Source organism: Pan troglodytes, chromosome 9 (genome assembly GCF_028858775.2).
Source record: "Pan troglodytes isolate AG18354 chromosome 9, NHGRI_mPanTro3-v2.0_pri, whole genome shotgun sequence".
NCBI lineage: Eukaryota > Metazoa > Chordata > Mammalia > Primates > Hominidae > Pan > Pan troglodytes.
In genome coordinates, this window is record NC_072407.2 from 60379289 (window position 1) to 60400026 (window position 20738).

Below are 20738 nucleotides of genomic sequence, written 5' to 3' on the forward strand. Positions count from 1 at the left end.
TCTAAAGCAAATAAAGCAATTCCTAATTCAAGAGGATATTGTACAAATTAAATAAAATGAATAAGATGTAGCCAAGCACTCATCTGGTATATGCATGTTATTAATAATTAGCTGGATTTAGTAGTTCTACAGTGCATACATATATCAAAGCATGATGTTGTACACCACAGGTGCGTACAGTTTTTGTCAATTAAAAATAAAGAAAAGGAAGGCTGCTTTAATGGTGGAAAATCAGTCAAAACAACAGAGCAGGGAAAAGCCATAACTGAGGAGGAGTCTCCTAACTTCCCTTGAATCCCACTATGTTGTTGCCAAGGAAAGAGGGGTGTATGCCACTGTCTGACATGGGCGTCGAACCCATGACTCAGGCTTCCATGCTAGTTTAGGGGTGCAGTGGGGGTCTGCATATCTGTTTGTATTTTTAAATGAAATATAATACATATACAAAGAAGTACCTTAAAATGAATACAGTTTAATAAAAATCTTTAAAAACAAATACTCAGGCAATTGCTATCAGACAAAGATAAATAGAATGCTTCCTCTCTCCAGAAGTTCCTATGAAGTTCTCCCCTTTCACAACTCCTCTTGCTTCTATATCTTGGCTGTGGTTATAACCATTTACTTGTGTGATTTAAAGCTTTGTCATATGTGTATATATCCCTATATTGTGACTTTGTTTAGCCTATTTTAAAAATTATATTGTTTCTAATTACTTTCTTTAATAAGATGAATGTTTCCTTCTCACATAAAAGAAGCCCGAGGATAGGCAGCCCAGGGCCCATAGGGTGGATTAAAAATGTCATCAGGGACTTAGGCTTCTCTTTTTCCCTGCTCTGCTGTTTTCTATGCATTGCTTTCATCTTTAAGGTCAACTTATGGTCCACAATAGCTGCCAGGGCTCCAGCCATCACATTCATTCCCCAGGCCAGAAGAAAGAAAAACCAAAGGAAAGTGTTTTGAGTTTTGTGCTATTACAACAATGCTTCATGAACATTCTGTACCCATATCCTAGTGTGCATGGGCAAGAGTTTCTCCAGTGTGTATAGCTAGGCCACTGGAATAGCTGGGTCACTGGTTATATATTTTTTATTTCTAAAGGATTGCCAAATTGTTTTATAAAGTTGTTAAACCCATTTATACTACTCATTTTTCGTATCCTTGTCAACACAGTGGTATCATAGTTTTAAATTCTTGCTAACTTAGTGAACTTATTATGGTTTTAAGTGTGCATTTCCTGATAAAATTCTTACGAGAATGATGCTTATTATTCTCATTTCCTAATGAGAATAAGCAGCTCTTCATACATTTAGTAGCTATTTGGATATTCTTCACCTTGGTCAACCTGGTTTTCTATTCTGAATCTCTTTTACATGTTCAGCTTCACAATGTTGATGGAAAATTTTTATTAGCTCAACATGGGTCAGGTGCTTATTTCTGAATCAGTCAACTACAAGATATTTGGTGAACTATTTTAATAAAATTGTTGTTCCCATATGGAGAGGCAATGAGGATCAACTTTTCATAAAATCAAAGCTGGGTAGAGGAGTTCATATATTCATAAAATAACATATTCACTTACAAATACATCCTTTTATTATTCTTGACTACGTGGGATATAGATACATGCACTCCACCTTTCCAGGTAAGTACTCGTTTGTTTTATTCCTTGGTGCAAAGGATTGAGTTATACATCTTCCTCAGTTCATTGCTTTCATTGACTTTTACCATCATTGGTTGGTGATCTATTTTGCTTTTGTCAGTGGCCATTAAATTCTAGCAAGGGTCCAGGGTTGACATCAGAAAGTGAGGGAAAGGGAAGAGAAGATAAGAGAGCAATCTATATTGAACATCTGATTAGTGCTTGGCTATTTCTTATTCATCATTTTATTTAATTTTTACAATATCCTCTTGAATTGGGAATTGTTATACTTGTTTTAGGTCTGCAAAATTAAATCATTTACCCAAAGTCTCATAATAAATCAGTGGTGGAATCAGGATTCTGATTCAAGCCTGACTCCATCCCTTGTCTACTGCTGTATACTCCGAGTACTCTTTGACTCATGAGGAAGTACTTCCTTAATTGCAAAATGGGAATTTTACATTAAACTATGTTTTTCCCATTTGCCATAGAGTTGCCAGAAGGCTCAAATAGGAACAAGCATGTACCATACAAATTCTTTCAAAAGGCTTTGGACTCAACAGTGAAGAAAACATTCTGTTCTCAAGGGTTTTACAGTCTGGTACAGGAGTCATGATTACTTCCCCTCTCACCAGATCTTCATTAGAGAAGGTAATATGGGGTTCAGTTGTCTTTCTATTTATCCGTTGGTGCTCTCTGATTTGCTCTTCCTGGAAATGGGTTGCTTGGTAGGAGAGAACTGTTCCTGAGACACGCAATAGGGTGAGGAGGAGAAGCAATGTACCATGGCCTTCAGAAGTGAGAGAGCTTGAGGAGACATTCCCAAAGGTAGGATGGTTCATTTCATCTTGAAGATACCAAAGTAACATTAAAAAAAAAGGAACAACAAAACCAGTAAGGTACCAAGTGATAAGGAAAATTTCAAGTTCTATTGTTCTGGCCTGAGCAAGAAGGAAGACACTCTAAGCGGGTGACACAAGTCTCTTCTGAAGAGAGAAGTTCATTTCTCAAACTTCCTTCCCTTGGCCAGTTGGAGACTGAGTTTTTCCTTATACAATACTCCCTGCTTAGTGAGGTGATCAGTCCTTCATATTAAAAGGAAAAAAGGCCAATTTGTGCAATTCACAGAGGTCCCCAGATATAATCTTTGACACAGAGATAAAAGTGGGATTGATGGGAGCAAAAACAAGAGGGAAAGGATGGCAAGCCCAGGCATGAGTTCAGAGAGTATTGGGTTGGAATGAAATAAACTCAAGACTCCTGGGATCTGAGATTCTATAAGTTGTGACATTAGAGAATATTAAGAGATTGCCCAGTGCTAAGGAATGGATTGAAAGTGGAAGAAGGGGACAAGAAGAAAGAACATGGAATTGCTAGAAACTAATTTCACCACAATTGTAGTTTTTCCTGTGTGCCTGGTGGTACCTATCTTCTATCTTCTCTGTTTGTGGGTATAGGTTGCATATAGTAATGGTGCCTATTAGGATATATTCATATGGGAAGAAAGTGGACTAAAACAAGAATTCCTCTTACTTAGATCTACACACTCAGGGACACCTGGAGTCTCCTAGCAACCTTTCTGAAGGCGTCTTTTACATCTTTGTTTCTTAAGCTGTAGATCAGAGGGTTCAGCATGGGGATGACCACTGTATAGAAGACAGACACGACTTTGTCTTCCTCCAGAGATTTGCCTGAGCCACTTTGCAGATACATGAAGATAAGGGCTCCAAAGAAAAGGGCCACAGCAGTGATGTGAGAGGCACATGTGGAGAAAGTCTTGGCCCTGCCACCTGAAGACTTCACTTTCAAAATGGTCTTGATGATGAGCAGATAGGAAATCAGGATGACTGAGGCATTGGCCAAAATCACAAAATTGCCAAAGAAGATGATGACAATCTCGATGTTTGCTGTGTCACTGCAGGCAAGCTTCAGCAGGGGTGGGAGGTCACAGAAGAAGAAGTTTATTTGATTGTCCTTACAGAAGGAGAGGGTGAAGGTGCACGTGGTACGCAGGATGGCTCCTGACACCCCACAGACATAGGCTCCTACCACCAGGCTCCAGCAGAGCCTGGGATTCATGGCCACGGTATAGAGCAGTGGGTTGCGAATGGCAGCATAGCGATCATAGGCCATCACTGCCAGCAGGAAGCACTCTGTGCCTGCACAGATGGTGAATAAAAAGAACTGGGCAGCACAGTGGCCGTAGGAGATGACCGTTTTGCCTGTGGCCAATGTGGCTAGGATCTGAGGGGTGATGACTGAGGTGTAACAGGCATCCAGCAGGGAGAGGTGGCTCAGGAAGAAGTACATTGGGGTGTAGAGTTTGACATCTACTTGGATTAACATAATCATCCCCACATTCCCAAGAAGGGTGACTAGGTAGAAACTCAGAAACACCAGAAAGAGGGGAATCTCCAATTTGGGGTGGTCCATAAAGCCCATGAGAATGAATTCAGTTACTGTGGTGAGATTATTCTTGGCCATGGAGACAATGTGGACTGTTGGTCTGAGGATGAGAATGAAATAAAAAAAATCTCAGAATTGAAGGACAGAATCTTTTCCTCTATGGTGGAAGTTTTGGTTTTAATTCTGGATCTATTTGTAGAGTTTGTTTTTAAGAAATTCTGAAACCGGCTGATTTTCCTTGGGCATCTGTTGCATTTTATGGAACTGAGCCTTAAGCTGGTATTTCTGATTCAAATTAATTCTAGTTTACATTTGGAAATTTCTGTAAAGATAAGAGGCATACAATTCTCAGGTTTGGAAGAGACCTAGACAGTATCTGTTCCAATCCCATCTGGGGCTGGAGTCTCACTTACCATATACCCACCACACGGTCACTCAGTTGCCGTATGAGCCTCCATCTGCAAACAGTTCCACCTGTTGATTCTCTTTTTGGACCTAGGGTTTCTCCTTCTGTACCTTTCACACACTGGCCTTAGTTTTACCCCTTCTAGATACAGCAATTTTAATCACTTCTTCTTATGAAAGCCTTTCACAAGTTGGAACTGATGAATCTGCTCTTCCTGCCCACCATTCCCTTATAGTACACATTGATATATTTTCCATCTTATTATATAATTATTCAATGGGCAGTAAAAAAATTGCCTTGTCGAATAGTATTAGCTGATAACAAAAAGTCTTTCTTTCTACTTTAATCATCACCACCCCAGCTCAGGGGCCATCATCTTCAACATATTGCATTTTATATTTTTTAGTTACTTATACATCATGATTATAAATAATATGTTCAAACTCGTGGACTTGCTACCTTTTTATGACCTTGGGTAAGTTAACTAACCCCTTTGTGCCTCAACTTTTCATAAAATCAAAGTTGGGTAGAGTTCATACATTGTCCAAAATCAAAGTTCATACATTCATAAAATAATGTATTCACCTATTTGTAACATAGAAAAATATGCCTATGTCATAGGGGTCTTTTAATTTTTTTAAGGAAAAGAAAATTTATTATCTTTTTTTGAATTTGAATATGTTTTTATTTTTTATTTTCATAGGTTTTTGGGGAACAGTTGATATTTGGTTCATGAATGAGTTCTTTAGTGGTGATTTGTGAGATTTTTGGTATATCCATCACCCGAGCAGTATACACTGAACTCAATTTGTAGCCTTTTAAGTATTAATAAGTTAATACCTGTAAGAGGTGTAGATCAGTACCCAGCACATAAAGCTAAATAATGTTGGCTACTTTTGTTGTTGCTATTATCATCAATTTTAGTTGGTAGCTATTGATTTTCTGTACTGAAACATAATCCATTTAACCCACATGAACTTTGTTAATATTGCTATCTTTGTGTAATATATTTGTATCTTTATTTCAATACTATATATATATATATATATATATTCTTGTTTTTTGACTGAGTAAATTTGACCCTCACTTAGTAAGATGAAGAAATTATTCCCTTGTTCTTTTCTCTCTTCTCCCTTCCACCCCCTTAACAAAAAAATCAGTCTTTTATCCCATTCATATGAGAATGCTTGCTAATTTAAGTATTCTCTATATTTTGACTACGGGTTGATTCTACTATCAGTAATTTGTGTTTCTCTATTATGACTACGTACATGCCATACACAAAAAGACTAAATATTGTGATTGGATACACAGAAAAGGAAATGTCATTAAACTTCTGCTTCTGGGAGAATCTTTCAAACATCAAGTCAAATAAATGCTCCTTTCTTTTGATCTACCAAATTGGTTAAAATAATTATGTTTAGTTTGCTTTATATTTGAGTCATGGAAATTTTGCATTTCCTAAGATTTCCTGTTGCCGTATGGTACAGATTTGAGTCACCTCGTAATACTGCATAATACCATGTTCCAAGTCCATCCAGGATACTCATTAAAATGACTAAAGCCTTCCTTGGGAGAGTGTGCATGGAAGCCTAGGTTCCCATCTCTTTTTTTTCCCAAAGTCATCTCTACTCTCCCAGGACCTGCCAGAAACCTGGCAACAATCCTACTGGACAGGTGACATTAGTTTGTTTGTGTTTGAGAAATGGAGATTGGAGAAATGAAACCATCCGTTGACCCACATGTAGAGGAGCCAGGATCCACACCCAAGTCTCCAGATTCCATTATCCTACACTGCTCCCCTTGAACCATTTGCCTGGCCTCCTTAATCTTACACCCCCAATTTCCTCAGGTTGGAATCTGCCAATTCAGAGTCCTTGAATCTAGAACTATGTTTGATGAAGCCATGAATATAGAAATTAGATTGTTAAGAAACTCTTTTCCATATAGCACAACTGGGAATTTTCTTTGCTGTGGCAACATGGGGATTGCTATTTTTGATAAAATCCATAGTAGTAAAAACTCATCATAATACCTCTTTCTACCTTCTTTCATACATTTTATATCCATAAATGTCTGTGATTGCCTCCACACCCCTGTAAAGTTGACATGATTGATATTGTCATTATTTTGGCATTGAGACAACTGACAGAGAGGTTAATGACTTGTCCAAAAGTCAAATAATTAGCTGTTTGCAGACTTGGGGATAACAGGCAGGTCCTCTGGCTTCCATGGGATCCCTTTTTTTACTTCCCTTTCACCTAAGGTCTAATTCCACTGGGACCTGCCAGGAAGAGGTTTTGAACTTGTGATGAGGCCCTATCTCTAGAATCATTGTGACTGGTTTATTCACTACATGGGTAGAGAGAGACAAGCAGCACACACTTTCATGAAAGGGCTCATGGTAGCTGTTCTTGGGTCTGGAGCTTACTTCAGCTCTAATCAGGGTCCTAGTGGGAGAGAGACATTGACAGATCACGTCAAACATGTCCCAGGGCTATTCCATCCACCTTGCTCCAGCAGCAGGGTCTGGGGACGAGTCAGCTTCTTTGGAAGGCCTTCATGGTATGGTTCAAGCTCTGTGGTTGTCACCTCTATGACAGGCACTCACTAGCTGAGTAAACTTCAAACGTTTATTTTCCCTTCAACATGGACTTCGCTTTCTATTCTATGAAATGGCAGAGCTAGGTTATATGACCACTAAATCTTTTGTTTCTCACAATCCATGATTTATATGTCTAGGTATTTAGGCTCTTTAGCTACTAAATACTGAGTATATAAAGCAATGCAGGCACTATTTCAAGTGATTTATAGTTACTGAAACATAATATTTTGGGGTCTTAGGTAGAAAATTGAATGGCCTTTACTCCTCAGTTCCTGATAAACCATCATCATTGGTCAGGGCAAGTCTCTTCTTCATGTTATTTTATTTTATTATTTTTGTTAGTCCTGCCTCATTCTTACTCCTTCCCCTGTTCCTCTTAAGTGTGCACTCTAGTGTATTCAAAATACATATCCTTCTATGTTTATTCTTTTCATATTTATTTAGAAATATATGTATATTAAAATATAGTGGCTGTGGTGTGTTTTAAAATTTGTGTACATGATATTGTGACATAAATCTCATTTTTTAGCATACACCGTATTTTTGTGATTTGTTTATGTAATTGTGGTAAATTTTGTTTTTTTTTTTCTGATTTTGTTATGGTCTTGCTTGGTATGCTTATAACATATTTTACTTATCAGTTCTACTAGAGACTGTGAGTGCTTTGCATATATTATTTAATTCTGAAAGCAGCCCTTTAAGCAGATATTATGACCTTATTTTTACCAATGAGGAATTTAAATCTTTGGGAGACTAATTTGTCTAAAATTACCTCCAAGTGAGAGTAGAAGCAGAAGAGTTAGTTGATGGCAAATCCTCTGCTTTCAGCTATAAATTTGTTTTGTTGTCTCCCTCCATTTTCCTATATCTTTATAATCTATGGAAACAAAGAAATCTCCCTGCAGTTAATCAGAGCTTTTTTACCTTCAAATCATGAGATAACTTGGTTAATTTCAACACCTTTCCAGTATCTACTTCTGAAATTGTTGTAGGTCATATTACATCTATCTCATGGCTAATTCCTGGGGATCTCTCTGATTAGAGACACAATTGTTCAAGGCTCCTGACCAGAGATTAGGTGGCAGATTGTTGGGGTGCAGATGCAATCACACTGAGTTTGTGGCACATGCATACAAGGCCTGTTTCATACATTAGCTCTAGTCCTTCCTGAAGCCCTCCAAGTTGGGTATAGCTATGACTATTTTATGGATGAACAAAGCAGAGTTCAGAGAAGTTAAGAAGGTTGTCCAACTTATTATACACCTAGGAAGGAACAGAACAGACATTTGAACCTAGGACATTCTAATTCCAAATTCTGTATTCTTTCCATCTTATCATGTTCTCTTTTTAGGGCATGAGAAAGACCCTTTATGCAGATCCAAGCCCCAAACCTTTAAAATCAAAGCGCCTCTCTAAAACCATTAGGCAAATACTCAACTTCTGTGGGCATCAAGTATAAAGATTGATGTTGGAGTTCTTTGTGGTCCATGTTTTTTCTTCTTTTTCTTTCTTTATAACTTGAGAGAGACTTAGTTGGACCATATCCCTCTTGATATACCCTTGGAAAACTGCTCAACCAATTGGAACCTCAATTTTTTCAATAATAAAATGAGAATATAGTAACGATTCTTGAAATAGAACGGATGTTTATCTAATATGGTAGAGCTTGCTTATTTTTCAGACAGGCAATTTCCAAAATATTTCCCAGAAGGAAAAATTTTAGGAGCAGACTGGTGACACCCAGTTTTGTGTGATCTTGTTTAAGAAGGAGATTGGGGTACCATCAGCTTGGGTGAGGCCAAGAGTAGAGAGAAACAACCAACTCCCTGAACCCAGGACAGTTTACGAAAGGGAAAGCAATGGTTTATGGCCAGTGACCCTTTTAAGAAAGCCTAGGAACATTTATAGGTTGATATTATTACTTGTGATATATTTAAATTATAATATGTGACATAAAAGAATATGTGACCTCTGGAGGGGATAGGGAAAAAGACTCCTCTAATTCAGGAGGAACTCTTTACAGAAGAGATGGTCCCTAACACTTGTACTTACTTTAACTTGGGATGTTCTCCATACTCTTCTTCATTTTCCTCCAAAGATTGAGTCCCTTGGGGAGGGTGAAGGAGCTCAACAATGTTAATGTTTCTCACCTTACTGAAATCAGTGTCTTGAAATATTGTTGTTAACATTTACTGAGCTCTTGCTCCAAGTCAGGTAGATGCTAAGCACTTTAAAGGCTTTTATTTCCTTTCAACTTGACAATAACATAATGAGAGAGAAATATTTTATTTTACAGATGAGGAAATGAAGGTTTAGAGACATTAGATGTTTTGCTTGAGGTTTCACAGCTAGAAAGAAAATATGTTTAAATTCTAACCCTGGTTCTCTGACCCCAGAGTTGGAGTGTTGAATCAACACGCTGTGCTGCTTTTCCTAATCCTGGCAACCATTTATCGAACATCTTCTCTGTGCTGATCACAATACTATGCATTGTAGACACATTAGTTCATATAATTCATACAATGATCCCGCAAAAAAGGTATTATTTTGTCCTGGAGGAGACTAGGACTCGGAATAGTTAAGTACCTTGTCCAAGGTCACATGACTAGTCAATGAAAAAGCCCGGAGTCTAATCCAGGTCTGTCTTATTCCAAAGCCAGAGTCCTAGTACATATGATTAATTCTACTCCAGCATAATTACAGAAAGTAGAGTCATTTACAGGAAAATATCTTGTCTAAGCTCTGCAGTCTACTACCACGCCTCCCACATGAAACTATTTATATTTTCTAAAATCTACTTAGTGACACAAAAGCCCAAAGAGATTAAAGCTGTAGATTCCCCCCTTACCCACCCCCCCCTCCCCCCCAAAAAGCTGATCCAGTCTTACTTGTATATTTCACATAAGAGCTGAAATCCCAGTCTGGTCATGGTCCTATCAGATGACAACTTCTGATGACAAAGGCAAGATTCTCTGCCCAGTTACACCTTCTCTAGTTTGTGTGGACCTTACTTCAGAGCCAAGGTAATAATTAAGTCTTAATTACCTGGTGGAATAATTCAGTTGGATTTATCTTGGCCTTGTAGTCAAGCTAAGCTAAGGTTGTTTAAGCATTTTGTAGAAAGCAGCTAAGATTGCTCAAATAGATGTATGTAGCTGACTGACTTTAGGTTTTCTTCTTACTAAGCAAACCAGTGGGATATTTAAATTGCCTTTGGGGATAGTTTTATGGGAGGGATGCAGTGATCTCAGTGGTTTTCCTTGAATCATGAATCAGGACCTGGGACAGCCCCTGGGACTCCAGAGAATAGCCGGCCCGGTCAGGGAGACCACACTTCAGCAGAGGCTCATTATCTCAGCTTCTGCACACTTCTGAGAGAATAAAAACAAATCTTATGGGAGCTCATGAAAACTGGTAAGCCTTGTTTGTCTCAAAGCTCAACTGCAGACTCTGCTGGGAATGAACTTGGTTTTTCTTTGCCACTGGCTCCCCATTCCCAAAGTTACTCAGTGGTAATATCAGGACTGGAACTCAGATCTTAGGACTCCTGGTAAAGTTCTCTTTACAACGCACTCATCCTTAGTCCTGATGTCAAGTCCCATATCAGGGGCTGAAACCTGGCTGCATTGTCTGCTCAGAATTTCAAGGAAGAGTGATTATTGGCTCAGAAGGGTATGAGTCTGGGGTGGTCTAAACATACTTCATTCATGTCTATACTGAGGAGCTTGTCAGCTCACCTTCCTTAAAGATCTATTTCCAGGGTTTCCATGGTCAACTTTCTCTAACCACTCCAGCTCTTGTCTCTTCCCTCATCTCTGAAACCCATGATCTCTTTGTTAGAACCACATAATTTGGCACTGAACTCCACTTGTCTTACAGTGTTCATAGTTATTCTTTAGTGAATAGTCTCATCTCCTCTGCTGGATTGTGGGTTCCTGGAGAACCTATCTTTCTTCCTACTAATAACTTGGTTCCTGATTCAGTAGAACCTCTCTGTGTCCTATAAGCTTTCATCGGCTTATTATTGTAGGATCAGAGCTTTTCCAGCAGAAGAAATCTCAAAGAGGCCATGTGCTCCGTTTGCTTCTAAGTAACATGGCTGGGATAAAAACCCTTTGAAAATTAGCAAGCATTCAGGCTAACTAGGGTGGTTTTCATAATTGCAGATGCCAGATGCCAGTTGATACAAGAATATATTACAAAGAAGGGTGGCAGCCACAGATCAGGACTCCTGGCAGTTAGCACAAGAAATTCTACCTTCCAATACATTTTTGGACAATATTTATTATTTCCTATAATTAAATATCTATTGAAATAACTGTGTGGTAAGAGTATATGTAGTGTATTCTAATACTTCCTGGAATGGTATAGAAGATAGAGTGGTAATTGGGACAGGGTGAAGGAATATGCCAGTAATAAGAATATTCCATTCAACATCCCCTGGGGAACTTGTAGAATGGGGTGACTATACAGTAGATATTACCTTCCTTCCTTTTGACACATTGGGGGATCTAGAGTGCTTTGATGTATAACATAATCATTACTATTGTTATCTTTAATATTGTTATTGTTATTGTTATTGTTAAGCATTTCGCCAGAGTCTTGCTCTGTCGCCCAGGCTGGAGTGCAATGGCATGATCTTGGCTCACTGCAACTCCACTTCCCGGGTTCAAGCGATTCTCTCACCTCTGCCTCCCTAGTAGCTAGGACTACAGGTATGTGCCACCACGCCCAGCTTATTTTTGTATTTTTAGTAGAGACGGAGTTTCACCATGTTGGCCAGGCTGGTCTTGAACTCCTGACCTCAAGTGATCTGCCCGCCTCGGCCTCCAGAAGTGCTGGGATTACAGGCATGAGCCACCGTGCCCGGCCTCACTCCAGAACGTCTGTTTGGACTTTTGGGAAGAGATGCATCTTAGGTTAGCTTCCTTAAAAAAAGACCTGGGACAGAATTTTGGGCAAGTGCCTCACTGAGGGAGTGCTTGAAGGAGAAACCTGTAAGGGAGTGAATGAAACAGGAAATAGCTAAGCAAAGATGTAGGATGTAGTTTCAGCTGGAGTCTAGCTTTGGCCTGATTCTTAGAGTAACTCTGGAATGTGAATTATGCCATGGGCCTAGTTCTGCCTCCAGACAAGGGATTTGGCTTTTTGCAGCCCACACCAACCATCCATTGACTGTGGGCTGCCTCCAAGTGGTGTGACTTCCCAGGCATTCTGGGAAAAGTGGATCCCTTAGCTAATGGCAATTCTCCAGAGAAGGAGAGCTGTGAGCTCTTAGCAGCCAATACTCATAGCAGCTGCAGGTGGGTGTACTGATCTGTTAACTGGGATACTTAAAGATGCTCTTTTTTCCTGATAGAATTTTGAGTGTTTATATCTGGGGCTTCTGATGCCACTGAATGAGTGAAAATAGCCCAGAGAGAAGTTAAGAGAGGAAGAAAGGAAGACTGAGGTCTAATGAAGTTTGGACTTTTGGAAAACCCCAATGTCCAAGACTGCAGCCTGAGGATATTTGAATTTCTGAAGCAAGTCTTGCCTGGAGCTATCCAGATAAACTGTTTTTGGTTACATCAACAAATTTCATTTTTTAATTTTTAAGTCAATTTTATTTGGCTTTCTACCATTTAAATTGAAAAAAATTTTTGACACTAACTCTGAAGTATTCATGGTTTTGTATGTTTGTATAGGCACTGGAATATCTAGAAGAATGTATACCAAACTGTCAAAATGATTATCACTAGATATTATGAAAAGGGTGTCACTTTCATAATCTTTGTGTAAGGATTTGTTAGAAAAATAATATATTAATAGAAAAAATATTTCAATATTTATAGTAGAATAGTAGGGGTAAACAGGTGAAAACAGCCAAGAAAAACTAAAAAAAAAAAAAAGAAGAATAGTAGGAAGAGAGCAATTAACCTGCCTGATATAAAAGCTTACTGTAAAGCTTTAATAATTAAGGCAATCTTTTTCAGATGTAAGAATTGGTAGATACTTCAGTAGGACAAATGGCAAAGCTGAGAAACAAATCCAAGTATCCACGAGGAATTAGTATATAATAAAGGTGGTATTTTGCATTAGTGGAGAAAGAAATATTTATGGAATCATTGATAATGAAATGACGGGTTACGTATTTGAGAAGTTTGAACTGTATCTCACAGCTTATATCAAAACAAATGTCAGATCTATCGCATTATAAAGAAAATATAAGTGAATCTTTGTCACTTTGTCATCACTCAGAGTGGGAAATTTACTTAACATTAAAAAAAAATTTTTGTGGAAGTGCCCATCAACAAGATGAATGGATAAAGAAAATGTGGAAATGTACTTTTTTAAACCTAAAAATACAGAAAGTTAGCATAAAGGCATATGTATGTGTCTACATAAAATGTTAAAAATTCCATATGTCAAAACATTGCATAAAAATAAAAAAGCAAATATAATACTAAAGTTTATGTGTCTGTAAAAATGTTAAAAATTTCACATGTCAAAACATCACATAAAAAAGGCAAATCAAATACTAAAAAGGTATTTATGACATATATGTAAAGCATGTCCTGTTAGATTTACTTCATACCATCTTAAATTCACTCGTTTCTTTTCATTTCCCACTATTCAGGTATTTTAGCTAGGTTATCCTTGGTTATGCTGCACTGTTAAATAACATAAAAATCTCAGTGCTTTAAAACAGCACACATTTATTTCTTGCTCCAGGTACATATCTCTTACAGGTTTGCTTATCAGAGTATCTCAGGAACCCAGGTGGATCCACCATCTCCACGGCCCATCCACCATCTCAACGGTGGTGGTTGCCACAGTGTCCGATTAAACCAACCACAAAGGGCCAGGCAGAGCAATTCGTGTGTGTGTGTGTGTGTGTGTGTGTGTAAGTAGAACACTAGCACTACCTCTCCTGGTGTCCCTCATCTCTGGACACTCCCACAATAGCCCCCTAAATGTCTTCCTGCTTTTACTCTTGCCTCTCTATAATCCATTTTTCTCATAGAATCAAGAGAAATTGTTTAAAACCTACATCAGATTCTGTAAGTTCCCTATTAAAAATCTTCCATTGGCTTCCCATTGCACTTAGACTCAAACCTGATATTTTTACTGCGGCCTATATGATTATCTGTGATCTACCCCCAACCTCCTTCTGGTTTTGATCTCCTACTGGTCTTCTATCTGTTTCTTGAGACCCCAGCATATTCTGGCCTCAGAGCCTTTGGATTTACTGTTCCTTCTGCCTGAAATGCTACTCACTCGAGAAGGTGCGCTTGTGTCTTCTTTTCATGCAGGTCTCAGTGTAAATACCCCATCACCAAGACCTCTTCTGACCTCCAGAAGTTCCCTTTCTCTGTCGCTACTCCAAATAGTTTCTGTCACAGCACCCTTCTCTATTTCTTTATAACATGACTCTCTCTGTTGCTGCCTATTAGAATATAAGCTATAAGAGGGCAGGGCTTTTTTTTTCTGTTTTTTTTCAAATTATTTTTTGTTTATTTTTTCCTGGTATATATAAATACAGGTGAGTTTATTTTATTTTTGTTTTACTTTAAGTTCTGGGATACATATGCAGAATGTGCAGGTTTGTTACATAGGTATACCTGTGCCATGGTGCTTTGCCATACCTATCAACCCATCATATAGGTTTTAAGCCCCGCATGCATTAGGTATTTGTCCTAATGCTCTTCCTCGAGTCTGCCTTGTTCACTGCTGCATCTGTAGGGCCTAGAACAGCTCTCGGTTTACACTAGGCACTCAATAAATATTTGTTAAACAATGAGAGGAGAGAGCCTTAATGTTTCTACAATTCAATCAGAAAAGTTAAACACTTCAATAGAAAAACTGGCAAAATATAAGAGTGCTGAATTTACAAAGAAATAGAAATGGCTAAATATATGAAAAAATTTAACATAGTAGGCAGGAAAAATTACAAAAAAAATGTAGTCATGAGATACTTTTTGCCTACATAATCATCAAATATTTGAAAGAAAATTATAATATTCATTATTAACAGGAGTGATGGCAAACAGTTCCCTTCCTACACTGGAGTGCTGGGGAGCATCTTGAAGTCAGTTGGCTAATTCACATGAAGGCCCTTAAAAATAAAAGCGCCCTTTTCCTGGCTGGGTGTGGTGGCTTATGCCTGTAATCCCAGCACTTTGGGAGGCCAAGGTGGATGGATTGCTTGAGGCTAGGAGTTCGAGACCAGCCTGGCCTACATGGCGAAACCCCATTTCTACTAAAAAATTACCAAAAAGAAAAACAGAAAACACAAGAAGAAAAATTAGCCAGGTGTGGTGGTACATGCCTGCTATGTTGGAAGGTTAAGTGGGAGAATAGCTTGAACCCAGGAGGTTGCAGTGAACTGAGATCACGCCACTGCACCCCAGCCCAGGTGACAGAGTAAGACTGTCTCAAAAAAAAAACACAAAATGCCCTTTTCCCCCATTGTTCTGTTTCTAGGAAATTACTCCTAGGGTAAAATCATTAATGTCTATAATAGGACATGATTATTAATGTCTATAAAGGATGTAATTATTAACATCTATAAAAATCTATAATCATGGTACTGTTATTTCATAATAAAAAATTGAAAATACCAAAGTGACCCAAATTACTTAGGTGCAGTAGGATATTTTGGATGTGAGGAGCCTGGAGTTTGAATGCTATAAACATCTCCCTGTGCACACATGTGCTTTTGGCTCTTAAATGCTGCAGGGCTAGAGCTCAGAAGGACCACTGATCTACATAGCAACCTGGGGAATTTCCCCTGAGGTAGGGGATTCAAACTCAGACCTCCACAAAGGTTCAGGGATGTAAATTATTCTCAGCTGGCCTGGGTGGGGAGCCGGCCTGTGTGGAAACCACCGTAAAGGACTGAAGGGTCTTCCTGGTGGACAGGACTGTGTCATCAGTGGTGGCTGTTAGTGTTAGACACAGCAAAATAGCAGGATGAGGAATATACATTTTTTGGGATATAAATTTTCTCCATCACATGTAAGGATAAGAAATATATATATCTTTATTAATAAGTCTTCTAAATTAAATGTGTCATAATTGCCTATCTGTTAAGATTAGAAGGATGTATATCACAGTGTCTTATATAATATTTATAACATTATATAACAATATTTTATATAATTTTATATATATAAAAGATTTTTTCGTTTGTGGAAGTTTCTCCTTTACCTAAGAGTTTTCAGCATTCTGACTACCCTTGAGTTTGTTCAACAGCATGTGGTATGTTAGAAGGAAATCTCACCAGCGTTACGGCAAGATTGGGGGTTAGTTTTTTCTTTTCCTGTGGTCACCTAGACTTTCAGGGCATGGAGTCTCAGAATATGGTGTTCAATGCCCCCAACACTCATGAGCTGTCCAATGAGGAGTCTCAATACTTTTCAGGGTATTGGGGTGGCTTATAGGCCTCTCCCACTTGAGAAACTTTATAACAGTTATTTTTCTTCTTATTAACTCACCCCAAGGGAACAGTATAAAAATGCAATATAAACTTTGATTTCAATTTAAAAAAATACCTAGAGTAGAAAATTCTGGAAGGATATTAATAGTATTAATAGTGGCAAAACTGCAATTACTTTTGCACCAACCGAATGCTAGGTCCAGTTCTGAGTGTTTTATATGTATCATCTTCTTCAACTTTCTGACCATCCCAGGAGGTGGGCATACAGAAGTGATATAACTCACTTAAATCCACAAGGTAGAGCAATCTACTTGCAGAGCTTATGTTTTAAATAACTCTGTTCTAGTGTATTTCCTCCAACTGTTAACAGTGCTTGTTGGAATGGTTCAGTGGTTTAAATTTCTTCTTTTAGACTTTGACATTGTCCAAATTTTCTATATGAAATAATTTGTATTTACAATCAGCTAAATTACACTAGGCCACACAGGATAGTGGTTAAGAGTAAGGAGTCTGGAGCCAGCCTCCCCTAGTTCCAGTCTCAGCTCTTCTTCTTACTACCTGTGTGACCATGAGTGGTTACTTCACCTTTCTGAGCCTTGGTTTCCTCAGTTGAGGCATAGAATAAAAATAGTATCTACCCTATAGGATTGTTGTAAAGACTCAATGAGTTAAACAGAGATAGAAAAAATATGATGTGCCAGACATTGCTCTGGGTACTTTATCTATAGTTAATTAAATATTAGCTGAATAAATGAGTGAGCAGATTGCTGGGACCTCACACAGTCACATTTCACTCAGGCTCTGTAAATGAGGTTGGTCAGAAAGGGTCACCTTGGGTTGATGACAGCTCCTCAAAGAGCAGAACACAGAGGTATCTCCCTCATCCCCAGGGTGAGGTTGGATTATGGAGGAGGCCGCCAGACAAGATGAAGGTTGAGTGAGGAGAAATTGAGAAAGCAAACTTTGCAGAGGCCCTTTTCTGAAGATTTCTTTCCTCTGGGCATAGGAGAAGCCTAATTAGAAGCTTAGGGCTGATTAGAAACCCCAGTCAGTGGCAAATCCCTTTGCCCCAGTCTTCTAATTGCCTTCCTGGAGTGAAGGATCCAGTCTAGGATAGGGCAGAGCTCCAGCTCCTATTAATCCAGCTCCCCTGGATGCCAGGCCTGTGAGCTACAGGTGCTGAAGATGTCTATTTCTCTGGGCCTCCGAAGCCCCACTTAGACACCACATTCTACCTGCGCTCAGCCTAGCCTTCCAGACTGGGGAAGGACCTTTTGGTCCTGCTGAAGGTGAGCATGGCCATAGTAGATCAGAGAGAAAATGCACTACAGACCAGACTGAAAATGTACTTGATAATCTGAACTTCAGTTTCCTTTAACATAAAATGGGTTTTTCTCTTTGTTTCTTTTTGCTTTGTTTTGTTTTGTTTTTGGTATTTCAGAGAATTTAATAGAGGAGATTGGTTACAAAATGAAAACACTGGAGGAGCAGAAGGGATAGATGAGCTCATGCAGAGATTAGCTGCAGCAGGAGGGCTGAAGGCATAAGGGGAGATGGTGTAACCAGAGTCCAGGCTCTCTGTGCCACAGACAGGCTGCTGCTGGATCTTCTCCCACTCCCTCTGGCGCTCAGGGTAGGGTCAAAGCTTCATGTGATTTTCTGGGAGCACAATGTGCTGGGACTTAATACTTTCGCTTCTCCCTTGCAATAATGCGAGGCACTTAGCATCTTTGTGTCTTGGTTTCCTTATCTATAACATGGAACTGATAATGCCTCGCATACCTACTCCAGGTGATTGTTTTCAGAATCAGAAGAGATAGAAAGGTGAGATCACATGGAAAAGTGGGGAGGCTATTTACATGTAATTAGTTACATTGAGAAAGTGGAAGAGCAAGCAGCAACTCTTATTGAATTTCTAAAAAACTTGTAAAATGCTGGCAGGTGTTGGGAATGATTCAGCATGACGCCATTGACGTTATAGAGAGAGCTAGAAGCAACAGGTAGGGTCTAAAATAGAACAATCTCCTTTGTGGATGAGTAATTTCCCCATTTTTGGAATTGTTCAGTTCTCATAGATGTAATTGTTCAGAAGGGGTCACTGCTAGCTCCAAGATCAGCCATCAGTGATACTAGAGAGGATATTTCTGCTCTGGGTGGCAGTGAAGCCTCAGATTCCTGCAGTTCAGAGTCCATCAAGCTACTTTCTGTGAGTGCTTGACTGAGCTTAATTGAGATCTCTCATTTAGAAGCTGATTGGCTGAGAAGCTCTAAGGAGGTTAGGGATGAAAGGGCCCCAGCCAGAACTAAGGAGGCCTGATGTCCATGCTCATGCTTTGCAAGGCTTGTTCTACCTAGGAATTTCCATCACTGAGGCTCTTCTCCCTAATCCCCCTTGAAAGAAGAGAATTTCATCTGCTTCCATCAGTGTCTGAGAGGCAGAGAGCACGAGTAGCTCTGGTCATCAGAACAGCTGTGCTAAGACTCTGAAAGGAGGAGCATCCCAGATGGTAGAGAGAGCGCCTCACCAGGCTGTAGGAGACCTAGGCTCTAGTCATCCCCAACCTTTCCCATTGGCTCTTTGTATGTGGACAATCCCTCCTCATCTCAGGGACTCTCTTACCTCATCTCTAGGATGGGGCTGATGCTACTTTATCTTCCTGAAGGCAGGCGAGTGGAACTGTGACCTGTGGACTCTAAGTTCCAAGAGTCTACTGCATAGTTAGTCTTGAGAGCAGATGGGTCAGAGTGAGAAGGCACTGGGGAAGGAGAAGTGTAAGAGATTTAGGGTCAGCACTTGAGCAGACTTTATATGCCCTTCTAGAAGTTTATTACAGGATTGCAAAATGAGGAAGAACCTCAAGATTCCAACTTTTCGTGTCTTTCTCTGTGACCTCCTGTCTTCGGGCAGGGCATCCATATCCCTATGGCAACTTGGTAAGGGATTTTGTGGTATGGTGGAAAGGGTCTAGGTCCCAATTCTGGCTGCTTTTCTTCCTAGCCATATGACACTTGGACATGTCAATTGACCTTTCTGATTCTCACTTTCTTCATCTGAAAATGGGCTGTATGGAGAATAAATGAAATAATGGGTGCATAATGTTCTAAAATGTGGGATTATGGAAGTAATTTGTAATTTTTTGGGAGACGGAATTCACATCTTCCCTATGTGCAACAGAACCAACCTTTGTTGGACACTCAATATGTCACCTCATTTCATCCCCACAACACTCCTGTGAGTTAAGTGATATCATACCCATCTTATATATGAAAGAATTGGAATCCAGGGAGTTTAAGCAACTGGCTGGGAATTGACCCTGCTGTGATAGAGCTTCAAAGCATTCGGGCTTCTTGAGACCATGCTGGTTCTGCCTTTCTGCTATTTTCAATGCAAATGTATTGCCAGAAAATATTTCTCTTATGTCTTTGTGAGTTTTTATTCAACTAGAAAATGGCCAACTAAAGTTTTTTTCCAAACAAGATTTTGAGGGAAACAGACTGCTCTTCAATAGAGGCTCTATTTTCATCTCTTGCTTGAACTACTTATCTACCTGAACACAGACAGCATGTGGGTGGAAGGAGCTGCTCTAGTTTTTCACCATTTAAACATTCTGAGTCCACTCAAGTCCACCCTGACACATTGAATAGCAGCCAAGGCATCTTGTACCTCATTCCTTTTCCCTCTTTCTTCTTTAAGTCAGCACAGGCAGATGATACCAGTTTGATTTTAGTGGCAGAGAGAGAATCACTGTAATCCATGCCTGTTTAGTTCTATATATTTGTCACTAGATCCACAGTGTCCAGAATAGTGCCTGGCACAGAGCAAATAGGCAAAGACTTTATACATCTTTGTTGCATAATTCCAGCCGAGAACACTGGCTACATAACTTTGGGTGCACTGCACAACCTTTATGACTCCCCATTTTTAAATAACTTTAAACCTGACCTGGAGGTTCTAAGTGGATTAGTTTTTTGAGCTATATAAATATTCTTCAGATCCATGGCTATGTATTTCCCACAGTGTGTACTATTATCAAGCTGATCTCTGAGCACTTACTGAAATCCCTTGCAAGTGAACACTTTTCACTTTTAGAATCATCTTCCCATGCACTTTCTTGTTCAACCCACAGTAGCCTTTGGGTTCTTAGCCCAGTGCTTTCGCTGCCTGAAAACGACAGATGGGGCCTATTAAAGCCTGCTGGACTTTCTCTTTCCTGAAAACCCCATTGGTTTTCTGAGGTGTAGTAGAGATTTTGGGGAGCAT

At 39.3% G+C, this 20738-nt stretch overlaps 2 protein-coding genes across 2 annotated transcripts in view; one reads left to right on the plus strand and one right to left on the minus strand.

The window, feature by feature from the left end:
- The window catches only part of OR9Q1 (olfactory receptor family 9 subfamily Q member 1), a 152861-nt gene that overhangs the window by 86618 nt on the left and 45505 nt on the right, over positions 1-20738 (plus strand). The gene's annotated exons all lie outside the window — the stretch shown is intronic.
- On the minus strand, positions 1419-10201 carry OR9I1 (olfactory receptor family 9 subfamily I member 1). Its single transcript, XM_054662296.2, has 3 exons — positions 9945-10201; positions 9109-9310; positions 1419-4145 (listed from the first exon to the last, which is right to left on the minus strand). Exons 2-3 carry the CDS (start codon positions 9243-9245, stop codon positions 3179-3181), a joined length of 1104 nt encoding a protein of 367 aa, XP_054518271.1. The 5' UTR covers positions 9246-9310; positions 9945-10201; the 3' UTR covers positions 1419-3178.